This window comes from Tachyglossus aculeatus, chromosome X4 (assembly GCF_015852505.1).
Source record: "Tachyglossus aculeatus isolate mTacAcu1 chromosome X4, mTacAcu1.pri, whole genome shotgun sequence".
NCBI lineage: Eukaryota > Metazoa > Chordata > Mammalia > Monotremata > Tachyglossidae > Tachyglossus > Tachyglossus aculeatus.
Genome location: NC_052098.1, coordinates 1113651 through 1125654, shown reverse-complemented (window position 1 = coordinate 1125654; position 12004 = coordinate 1113651). Strand labels below are relative to the sequence as shown.

General features: G+C 46.5%; 1 protein-coding gene across 5 annotated transcripts in view; it reads left to right on the top strand.

The window, feature by feature from the left end:
• The window catches only part of NAA35 (N-alpha-acetyltransferase 35, NatC auxiliary subunit), a 48156-nt gene that overhangs the window by 15792 nt on the left and 20360 nt on the right, over nucleotides 1–12004 (top strand). For all 5 annotated transcript variants that reach the window (XM_038769808.1, XM_038769807.1, XM_038769809.1 and 2 more), the window contains 3 exons: nucleotides 168–282; nucleotides 10957–11135; nucleotides 11527–11586. In XM_038769808.1, the coding sequence (XP_038625736.1) occupies nucleotides 168–282; nucleotides 10957–11135; nucleotides 11527–11586 (354 nt within the window). The remainder of the gene's footprint in view (nucleotides 1–167; nucleotides 283–10956; nucleotides 11136–11526; nucleotides 11587–12004) is intronic.

The following is a 12004-nucleotide window of genomic DNA, read 5'->3' as shown; positions in this document are numbered from 1 at the left end:
ACTAGAAATTAAGCCCCTGGTCAAGCTAGGGTTGGGCTGTTGGTGTCGTCAGATTTCCTAGAACGGCCGAAGTTTTGGAACCCTCCTCGTTTGTGTAGACCATTGAAAGATTGGGGATTTTAAAGCACATCAGGCATAAATATTTCTTGCGGGGTTGTTCCCCCCAGGCGAGTGCTGTCTCAGAGGCCCAGAAACTGATGAATCAAGCAGCAGATCTTCTTTGTGCGGTTCACAACTCATTACATCACGGCATCCAGGCTCAGAATGATACCACAAAAGGAGGTAATCCTCTTTTTTTTTTTAACCACCCCTATGATTTCCCCAGGATAAAGTTAATGTCTTTGCAGATAGGTTTAACGCTCTGCAGTTCAGAACTAGGTCGAAAGCCCCAACACCAGATCCATTTGACTTCAAGAATTACTGTTCTGAAGCGTTTGAGTGCTAACGGTATGCCTATGTATGCATAGGAACTGGTACAAAACACCAAAATAGGCAGAGCCATTCAACGGGGGATTGGTATCAAATTAGGCCAGGCCTCTCTTCAGCAAAATCACAGTCCAAATAGGCGGTCTTTAAATGCTTTCTCGGCTCTGTCTGGGCGGTGAGGGAGAAGTGGTCCTCTTGAGTGACTCTTCAGCAAATTTTAACTCCAGTTATATGAGAGTTAACGGTTGAAATAAACCAGCCATTAGGAGGCCAACTTCACATCCTCCTCATTCTTCCTTTTCTATCAACCACTGGGCTTAAGAGTATCAGCAAAATGACACAACTCTTATAATCAAACAACTTTTATGATGCAGAGAAAGCTGGATTTTTTTTTTTACCCCCACTGATGTGCAAAAGGGAGAATATAGTCCTGTGGTTTACTTCTGGTTTACCTGTAAATCCTGTTGCTTCCAGTTCTGTTGAAATTAAAAATGAAAGTGTAGCCGAGCGAAGCATGAAATCATCAGATATCCATTTCAGGCCCTAACGACCGTTCCTCTTGAAACTGCAAGAGAAAGTTCATTCTAGTTCATGTGGCTTCCACAGGCTGGGAGGGAAATTAGGCGCCCGGAGGCGTTGGTCACCCTCTGAGAATGGTTGAGCAATCTGTGCAGAATTTGGCCCTTTGCAGCATATTGTTCTGGCCTTGTCTTTATGATCATATTTAGTTACAATCAGTGTCCCGTGCACAAATGTTTTCATCAAGGAAATCTCTGGTTGCAATCAAACAGACAGGAACTGGCAGGCTAATGAGGTGTTGGCGACCTGTGAACTGTTTGCCCCAAATTCTTTCCAGTGTAGTCTCTGGAGAAATTCCGGGTCGTTGTTTTTCATTGCAGGCCTAACTTGGATAAATCACTCACCTGAAGATGGAGCATCATAAGATTTGGGTTTTTTCCTTTCTCATACCTGAGGATAAATCATAACTCCATTTTAGGAAGGAAGTGGCCAGAGCGTCAATTTGGAGGACTTAACTTCGGATGTCAATGTCTTGTTTTGTTCAGGTGTAATGGGAATATTTTGTTGTAAATCCACCTGTTGTTTGCACGGGGAGTCTCTTTGTGGTGCTTCATCTTTGGTACTTTTAACTGAAGGCCAGCATCCTAACTGAAACCTCTTGAAGTAGCAAGGCCTCTGGAAAGCTCTGATTTAAGCTGGAATCTTGCTCATAGACACTTGTTAGGAATGGGAAACAATTGACAGTGCTTGACATATAGTAAGCGCTTAACAAATACTGTTGTTGTTGTTATTATTATTATTATTATTATTATTAATTGCCCAGCCAAGAGAAAAGAGTGCTGACTGTACTCTTGATCCGGTGTCTTTCACTTTGGTTGGTTGGTTAGTTAAATTGCTCAAACCGTTTTTGTAGACTAGACAATTTCTTGTGGTCATCAGTGGGTTTGGGCCTGAACACTGACTCGTAAACAACAAACCCTAGAGTTAATGGATGACAAAAGTTCCGTTAATGGTTTTTTCGAGGAAGAGGGGCGATGAAACCTGGAAGGTTATCAACAGATGCTACTGTCTGCCTGACTTTGTGATGTGCTTAAAAACTGGGCATTTAAGTGGTCATAATTGAACCATCATCCCCCTTTGTGTTTTATTTTGATCATCATTTGGAGCCCCTGTCAGGGTCGGGTAGAGCTTTGGCTCCAAGAGACTCCTTTATCATTTGAAATCATGCTGGTCGCTTTTCAATTAATTATTAATTCACTGTGGTATTTGTTTAGTGCTTAGTGTACTGAGCACTGGGGTAGATACCAGATAATTGGGTTGGACACAGTCTCTGTGCCACATGGGGCTCACAGTCTTAATCCCCATTTTACAGCTGGGGTAACTGAGGCCCATAGTGACTTGCCCAGGGTCACTCAGCAGACAAATGGTGGAGCCGGAATAAGAACCAAGATCTACGCTCTTTCCACTAGGCCATGCTGCCTCTCTGCTGACTCTTGTTCCATTTTGCTTTTAAAGGGTCTGTTTTCATTTGTGTTTTTTGGTTTTCACATTTCTGGTGAAATATCTGTCCTTGATTTGGAAGCTCAATCAGCAGTATTTATTGAGCGCTTACTGTGTGCAGAGCACTGTACTCAGCGCTTGGGAGAGTAGAACAGACTGAGGACATTCATGATTCCTGTTCTCAAAGAGTTTACAATCTAGCTGGGGAGACAAATATTAAAATAAATGAAAGGGGGAGTGACTAAGTATAAGGGTACATGCATAAGGGCTGTGGAGGTGGGATGACTACCAAAGTGGGAGGGTGGGGAGGGGGGTGCGGGGATGGGACACCCACTCAAGGGCAAAGGTCGGTCAAACATATTTATTGAGTGCTTACTGTGTGTACAGCACTGTACTAAGCGCTTGGGAGAGTACAGTATAATAATAAACAGACATATTCCCTGTCCACAAAGGTGACACAGTAGGGAGGAAAAATTGGGTGGGGAGAAAGAGAATAATAATAATAATGATGGTGTTTGTTAAGCACTTACTATGTGCCAAGCACCATTCTAAGCCCTGGGGTAGATACAAGGTATCAGGTTATCCCACATGGGGCTCAGTCTTCATCCCCATTTTCCAGATGAGGTGACTGAGGCACAGAGAGGTTAAGTGACTTGCCCAAAATCACACAGCTGACAAGTGGCGGAGTCGGGATTAGAACCCATACCCTCTGACTCCCAAGTCTGCGGTCTTTGCACTAAACCAAGCTGCTTCTCATAGTCAGGGGAGACTTCCCAGAGGAGATGTGGTTTTAGTAGGACTTTGAAGATGGGGAACTGGCGGTCTGTCCCCGCCTCTCAACACTCTCTGCTACTCTCCCATCCTTCCCAGCAGTATCCTCAGAGGAGCTCCCCTCCCTCCTCTCAAGTGCTACTCCGGCCACCTGTGCTTCTGACCCCATTCCCTCTCATCTCATGAAATCTCTCGCTCCGTCCCTTCTCCCCTCCTTAAATTCCATCTTCAACCACTCACTCTCCACTGGTTCCTTCCCCTCTGCCTTCAAACATGCCCATGTCTCTCCCATCCTAAAAAACCCCTCTCTTGACCCCACCTCACCTTCTAGTTATCGCCCCATATCCCTCCTACCATTCCTTTCCAAACTCCTTGAACGAGTTGTCTACACGCGCTTCCTCGAATTCCTCAACACCAACTCTCTCCTCGATCCCCTCCAGTCTGGCTTCCGTCCCCTACAATCCACGGAAACTGCCCTCTCAAAGGTCACCAATGACCTCCTGCTTGCCAAATCCAACGGCTCATACTCCATCCTAATCCTCCTCGACCTCTCAGCTGCCTTTGACACTGTGGACCACCCCCTTCTCCTCAACATGCTATCCAACCTTGGTTTCACAGACTCCGTCCTCTCCTGGTTCTCCTCTTATCTCTCCGGTCATTCATTCTCAGTCTTTTTTGCAGGCTCCTCCTCCCCCTCCCATCCCCTTACTGTGGAGGTTCCCCAAGGTTCAGTTCTTGGTCCCCTTCTGTTCTCGATCTACACGCACTCCCTTGGCGACCTCATTCGCTTCCACGGCTTCAACTATCATCTCTACGCTGATGACACCCAGATCTACATCTCTGCCCCTGCTCTCTCCCCCTCTCTCCAGGCTCGCATCTCCTCCTGCCTTCAGGACATCTCCATCTGGATGTCTGCCCGCCACCTAAAACTCAACATGTCCAAGACTGAACTCCTTGTCTTCCCTCCCAAACCCTGCCCTCTCCCTGACTTTCCCATCTCTGTTGACGGCACTACCATCCTTCCCGTCTCACAGGCCCGCAACCTTGGTGTCATCCTCGACTCTGCTCTCATTCACCCCTCACATCTAAGCCGTGACCAAAACCTGCCGGACTCAGCTCCACAACATTGCCAACATGCGCCCTTTCCTCTCCATCCATACCGCTACCCTGCTTGTTCAAGCTGTCATCCTATCCCATCTGGATTACTGCATCAGCCTTCTCTCTGATCTCCCATCCTCGTGTCTCTCCCCACTTCAATCCATACTTGATGCTGCTGCCCGGATTGTCTTTGTCCAGAAACGCTCTGGGCTTGTTACTCCCCTCCTCAAAAATCTCCAGTGGCTACCAATCAATCTGCTCATCAGGCAGAAACTCCTCACCCTGGGCTTCAAGGCTGTCCATCACCTCGCCCCCTCCTACCTCACCTCCCTTCTCTCCTTCTACAGCCCACCCCACACCCTCTGCTCCTCTGCCGCTAATCTCCTCACCGTACCTCGTTCTCGCCCGTCCCGCCAGCGACCCCCGGCCCACGTTATCCCCCGGGCCTGGAATGCCCTCCCTCTGCCCATCCACCAAGCTAGCTCTCTTCCTCCCTTCAAGGCCCTACTGAGAGCTCACCTCCTCCAGGAGGCTTTCCCAGACTGAGCCCCTTCCTTCCTCTCCCCCTCGCCCCCCTCTCCATCCCCCCATCTTACCTCCTTCCCTTCCCCACAGCACCTGTATATATGTTTGTACATATTTATTACTCTATTTATTTACATATCTATTCTATTTATTTTGTTAGTATGTTTGGTTTTGTTCTCTGTCTCCCTCTTTTAGACTGTGAGCCCACTGTTGGGTAGGGACTGTCTCTATATGTTGCCAACTTGTACTTCCCAAGCGCTTAGTACAGTGCTCTGCACACAGTAAGCGCTCAGTAAATACAATTGATTGATTGATCAAGAGCAGTAGGGCAGGTGGGGGGGTGATGGCATGAGCAAAGGGTTGACGACAAGAGAGATGAGAATGAGGTACAGTGAGTAGGTTAGTATTTAATTTATAGATGACAGATTATTTATATTAACGTCCGTCTCCACCTCTAGACTGTAAACTCATTGTGGGCAGGGAACGTGTCTGCCAACTCTATTGTAGCGTACTCTTCCAAGCGCTTAGTACAATGCTCTGCACACAAAAAGCGCTCATTCAATACCATTGATCGATTGGGCAGCAGGATGAAGTAGGGACTGGAGAGGTGAGAGGCTGGAGGCGGGAAGGTCCGGGAAGAGGCTGATATGCTAGTGAAGTCCGGGCAAGTGCTGGATGCTGGATGGATGCTGGAGGTGGAGTGAGGATGGAACTGGCAGGGTTTTGTGATGACTGAATATGTGTCAACTAGTTCTAAAGTGTGTGGTACTGTGCTGCATCAGGTTTGCAACACTGTGTTTTCTGGTACATTTTATCATGGTTTCCTGCGTTGGAAGATTAAAAATTGGCTTCTTGTATATGCCAGATGTAATTTTTGAAAACTGTCCCCTCATTTTTTCGGCGAGGAAAACCTGCACTTCATTAGTGCATCTTTTATGTAGGATTGAGATGGTCGCAAGCAAACAAAACCATCAGCAGAAAATCAAGAACGTTATTGTTAAGCACTTACTATGTGCCAAGCACTGTTCTAAGTTAAGTTAAATGACATGTTAAATGACATGTCCAAGACTGAACTCCTTATCTTCCCTCCCAACCCCTGCCCTCTCCCTGAGTTTCCCATCACTGTTGACGGCACTACCATCCTTCCCGTCTCACAAGCCCGCAACCTTGGTGTCATCCTCAACTCCGCTCTCTTGTTCACCCCTCACATCCAAGCCGTCACCAAAACCTGCCGGTCTCAGCTTTGCAACATTGCCAAGATCCGCCCTTTCCTCTCCATCCAAACCGCTACCCTGCTCGTTCAAGCTCTCATCCTATCCTGTCTGGACTACTGTATCAGCCTCCTCTCCGATCTCCCATCCTCGTGTCTCTCCCCACTTCAATCCATACTTCACGCCGCTGCCCGGATTGTCTTTGTCCAGAAACGCTCTGGGCATGTTACTCCCCTCCTCAAAAATCTCCAGTGGCTACCAATCAACCTACGCATCAGGCAGAAACTCCTCACCCTCAGCTTCAAGGATCTCCATCACCTTGCCCCCTCCTACCTCACCTCCCTTCTCTCCTTCTCCAGCCCAGCCCCCACCCTCCACTCCTCTGGCGCTGGTCTCCTCGCCGTGCCTCGTTCTCGCCTGTCCCGCCGTCGACCCCCGGCCCACGTCATCCCCCTGGCCTGGAATGCCCTCCCTCCCCACCTCCGCCAACTTAGCTCTCTTCCTCCCTTCAAGGCCCTACTGAGAGCTCACCTCCTCCAGGAGGCCTTCCCAGACTGAGCCCCCTCCTTCCTCTCCCCCTCGTCCCCCTCTCCATCCCCACCGCCTTCCCTTCCCCACAGCACCTGTATATATGTATATATGTTTGTACATATTTATTACTCTATTTTACTTGTACATATCTATTCTATTTATTTTATTTTGTTAATATGTTTGGTTTTGTTTTCTGTCTCCCCCTTCTAGACTGTGAGCCCACTGTTGGGTAGGGACCGTCTCTATATGTTGCCAACTTGTACTTCCCAAGTGCTTAGTACAGTGCTCTGCACACAGTAAGCGCTCAATAAATACGATTGATTGATTGATAGATTCTAAGCGCTGGGTTAGATACAAGGTAATCAGGTTGTCCCATGTGGGGCTCACAGTCTTCATCTCCATTTTACAGATGAGGGAACTGAGGCACAGAGAAGTTAAATGACTTGCCCAAAGTCACACAGCTGATAAGTGGCGGAGCGGGGATTAGAACCCATGACCTTTGACTCCGAAGCCCGGGCTCTTTCCACTAAGCCACGGTACTTCTCTATGCAGCATCAGCCCAGAATCCTACTTGTTAGAGAAGCAGCATGGCCTAGCAAAAAGCCCGGAAGGCAGAGGACCTGGGTTCTGATCCCTGTTCCGCCCCTTGTCTGCTATGGGATCTTGGAAAAGTCACTTCTCTTGGCCTCAGTTTCCCATCTGTAAAATGGGAATTATAAAGCCTATTCCCTCCACTTTAACTGTGAGCCCCATGTGGACAGGAACTGTGTCCAACCCAATTATCTCGTATCTACCCCGGTGCTTAGTACAGTGCTTGCCATATGGTAAGCACTTAACAAATGCCACCATTATCATATTATTATCTCCTGGCTTCCTGTGCCTTTTGGAATCATTTTCCCCATTCTCCCCCCAGAGGTATTATCCATCTCCCACTCGGTCACCCTTAGAACTCCTGAGTGTATCTGTTTCATTTTTTTGACTACTTTTGTTGTTGCCAATTCTGTTTCCCCTTTCTCCCTATCTCCCACTTTAGATTGTCAGCTCCTTGAGGATACTAGGGACCTTGTTTTCTACTCTTAGTGAACGTTTCAGAGGTCCTAGTGGACGCCCAATAAACCGTGATAGTAGTGATGATTTTTCCAGGGGAAGGAAAGGCCTTTGGTTTTTGACAGCATCAATGTGAAGCTGCTTCTTTCCGTCTCCTTGTCCTCCTGCCCTTCGATTAACCCGGCTTCCTTCATATCTGAGCCTCCATTGGATCCTGCATTTTGCCGCTCTGATCATCTTCCAGTGTCTTAATAATAATGATGGTGATATTCATTAAGCGTTATGTGCCAGGCACTGTACTTAGCGCTGGGGTAGATACAATCAGATCGGGTTGGACACAGTCTCTGTCCCATCTGGGGCTCATGGTCTAATCCCCATTTTGCAGATGAGGTAAGTGAGGCACGAAGAAGTAAAATGACTTGCCCAAGGTCACACAGCAGCCAAGCGGCGGAGCAGGGATTAGAACACATGACCTTCTGACTCCTAGACCTGTGCTGTATCCGCTCTGCCATGCCGCTTCTCATGCTGCTTTTAGACCTGTAACAACTGACTTGATTCGAAGCCCTTGCTTGAATCTCTCCCGCTCCCGTCTAAATCAAATGCAAATTCCCTCATAGCCCTCCAGTCAGTCAGTCATATTTATTGAGTGCTTACTGTGTGCATAGCACTGTACTAAGCACTGGGGAGAGTCCAATATAACAATCCCCCTTCTCTTGCTTGGCCCCCACCCCCAACCTAGAGTCCTGCCCAGGCTAAACATCTTTGGCTTAGTCTGAGCTGGGCCCGGAACTGGGGCAGCCGTTCCGATCGAGGTTCAGTTGGGACTGGGAAGGCTTGACTTTCCCGGGGAGAGGGGGGATGGTGGTTCGGCCGCCCACGGAGAGTACTCAGGGCGTGCGTCATACACGCACTGCAGTGGTCGAGCTACCAGGTTGCGGCCCAAATTGGGGGTCGGGGCAAAGAAAGGGCCCTCGACTGACCTGATCCCTCATAGGTCTTACCCCGGTTTTCAATCTCCATTCCAGCCTGACCAGCAGCGTGGCCTAATGGCTAGAGCCTGGGCCTCGGAGGCAGAAGGAGCTGGGTTCTAATCCCAGCTCTGCCACTTGTCTGCGGTGGGACAGCGGGCAAGTCACTTCACTCCTCTGGGCCTCAGTTCCCTCATCTGGAAAATAGGGATGAAGACTGTGAGCCTCCCGTGGGACAGGGACTGTGTCCAACCCAATTAGTGTGGCTTAGTGGAAAGAGCACGGGCTTGGGAGTCAGAGGACATGGGTTCTAATTCCAGCTCCGCTGGTTGTCTACTTTGTGACCTTGGGCAAGCCACTTCATTTCTCTGGGCCTCAATTACCTCATCTGGAAAATGGGGATTAAAACTGAGCCCCACCTGATTGCCCTGTATCTACCCCTACCCTGTATACCATCATTACTATTATTATTATTATTATTACCCCAGCGCTTAGAACAGTGTTTGGCACATTGTGAGCAATTCACAAATACAATTATTATTATTATTATTATTGTTATTATCATCTCATATCTACCCCAACGGTTAGAACAGTGCTTGGCACATAGTAAGTGCTTAATGAGTACCTTGATTATTGTTGTTATCTGTAAAATGGGGATTAAGACTGAGCTCCATGTGGGACATGGACTGTGTCCAACCTGTTGATCTTATATCTACCCAAGTGCTTAGTACAGTGCCTGCCACCTAGTAAGCGCTTAACAAATGCCATTTTTTTTTCAGTTTTTTAACTTTTATTAAAAAAGGTCTTCCCAGCACCCAGGGGTTGAGAAACTCAACCTCTGGCAAACGGAGGATGAGGGACATTAAGACGTTAGAGTTCAATCAGATAATTGGCTAGTTGAGTATCCTGGACTTTGGATTTATGTAGGTGTGACGGATCTCTCAGTTAAGGAAGGAGGAAAGAGGTTAGTATTTAAACTCCAATTAGGAAAGAACATTAGCTTGGCAAAGTGACTGAGATGTCATTTCAGATAAGAAAACAACTAAATCTTGGATTGAAAAACCAAGTTTCCACAGAGACGGAGAATTAGAAAGTTGAGTGCAGCAAAAATGTTTTTGTGGTTTGTTTTTTTTCCCCTCCAGAACTCTCCCAGACGTAATTGGAATCCAAACATTTGACCTTTCTCTACCTAATTATTTGCCAACGTTTGGGCTGAGGTGAATTTATATAATTGGGGTAGAGGAGGACTAATCAGAACCAGAACTCTGTGAGCGAAGCAGTACACATAAGAAACCAGACTCGTTTTGTTGGTGTGACCTGCATTTCTAGTAGGGAAAGCAGAATGACTCGTTTTATACTTTTAAGGCATTGCTTTTGAAAATTGCATATTGATTGCAGGCCGGGCATTTAATGCGGATCCTGCGTCAAAAGGACAGTGGGTTTCTCTTGTCACTATTAAAAGGTGCTGCTTTCTCTGATTTTTCTGTCCAGTTGAGGAAAATGGTGGTTCATTCCTAGTAGTTCCAGTCTTAAAAATGGTGGAACGAAGATGAAAATAAACAGTTCAGGTCAACGGTTCTTTAGAGGCAAAGGTCTGGAAAATGCTTTAGAAAAATGTCTGTCCGAGGATATCGGTTTCCTATGCATTAATGGTTAAGCACCTGACATTTTCAAGAGGCTATTCGAATGAAGCTTTCAGCAGCAGTGGTGAATACATGCTTATAAGATCATCCTTTTATGTTGTTTGCTTTTCATGTAATGATGTGAACAAAGCAAAAATAACTGTCCTGTCCCAAAAGAACCCCTAGGCTTTGTCTGCCCAGCACAAAGGGAAGTGGAAATTTGTAAATTATCCAGCTAATTTGGCCAATTTGGACCACTAAATTGGGTAATTCCAAGTGCACTTTACGGTCTTAGTAATCCAGTTTGGCTCTTCAAATGGACCAAAATAACAAATAATGGCCAAATCTCCACTTCACTTTGTGCTGTGTAAACACAGGCATTCTGTATCTTCTTTGGGGCCGGCTGTTTCCTGAAGTGAGAGCTTATTATGCCCCTTTCAGGAGGAAATGTACTTCCAGAGAATAGCTCGGTGGCCACGCCCGAGTCGTAGTAATAATCCTACATATATCAAATTTTCAGCTTCACTTTAATAAGAGGAAATGACCTCAACTGTGAAGAGCCTATTATGTAGCTGAACGTATATTGGGAATCTTTGAATGTGGCCTCTTGTTCTGCTCTACGGGAGTATGTGGACTACGTTTCAGACCCTTTAATGACAAGGTGGGGGGTAAACAGAGGAGAGGCGAAAGTCCCAAATGTTTGACCCAGTGGTCTTTTTATGAAATCTTTGTTTTCAGATCATCCGATCATGATGGGGTTCGAACCTCTCGTCAACCAGAGGCTGCTTCCTCCGACCTTCCCTCGATATGCAAAGATCATTAAACGGGAAGAAATGGTCCACTATTTTGCCAAACTTATAGACAGGATAAAAACAGTCTGTGAAGTGGTCAACCTAATTAATTTACACTGCATACTGGTAAGTATACAAACCGCAGGTTTGGAAAATAGGGCAAGCCTAGGCAATGCTGGGCACCGCTTTTATTGAAGAGAGGACATTTCGGAAACAAATGGACGATTTCCCTTCAGTTGTCCTTGGCTTGTAGTTGGTTCTTTGGATCTGTCCTTTCTATGTCATTTTCCTCTTGAAAATCAACCTATCCTTGACTTTGCTGAAGTACTTCTGGTGTTTATAGTTTGGCTTCTATAATTTTGCAGCACGGTAGCTAATTTTAAAATCATCTGGGGAGGCGCATTATAAACTCAGATGTCCATGCGTTTTGAAGGACTGTGTTTTTTGTCAGGTGGTTTTTGCACTTGAGCCTAAAACTGACAATAACTCTACTTCTTTTTTCTTTAATATGAATTAGGATTTTTTCTGCGAATTTAGCGAACAATCACCCTGTGTCCTGTCTAGATCGCTATTACAGGTATGTCTCAGTTCTTAATGCAAAGTCTCCCCTAATCACTGTCGTACTTTTGTCTGAGTACTAAGTAAAGCCAGGAAGACATTTAAAGTGTTGCAATTCCGTGACTATTGATAGGAAAGCAATTAGAATACAAGGGTTGACTTAGAAAGGCTCAAGAAAGTCCCCAGACGCTTTGTTAATGTCAGTGTCCATGCAAAATATCGGGTCCCATTCGAAAACTTACGTTCGACCCGGTCGAGAGAATTGCCATGTTGCTGTTGGTACCAAAATAATCCAAGATTGAGGCAGGGCAGAATGCGCTCCACTCCATCTAGTCTCATGTCCCAGCTCTGTTGGCATGAGCTATTTGTCATCTGGATGTGGTAGTCTGTCTAAACAGAAGGGCAATCATGTACCGCTTCCTGGCAGCGACCGCTTA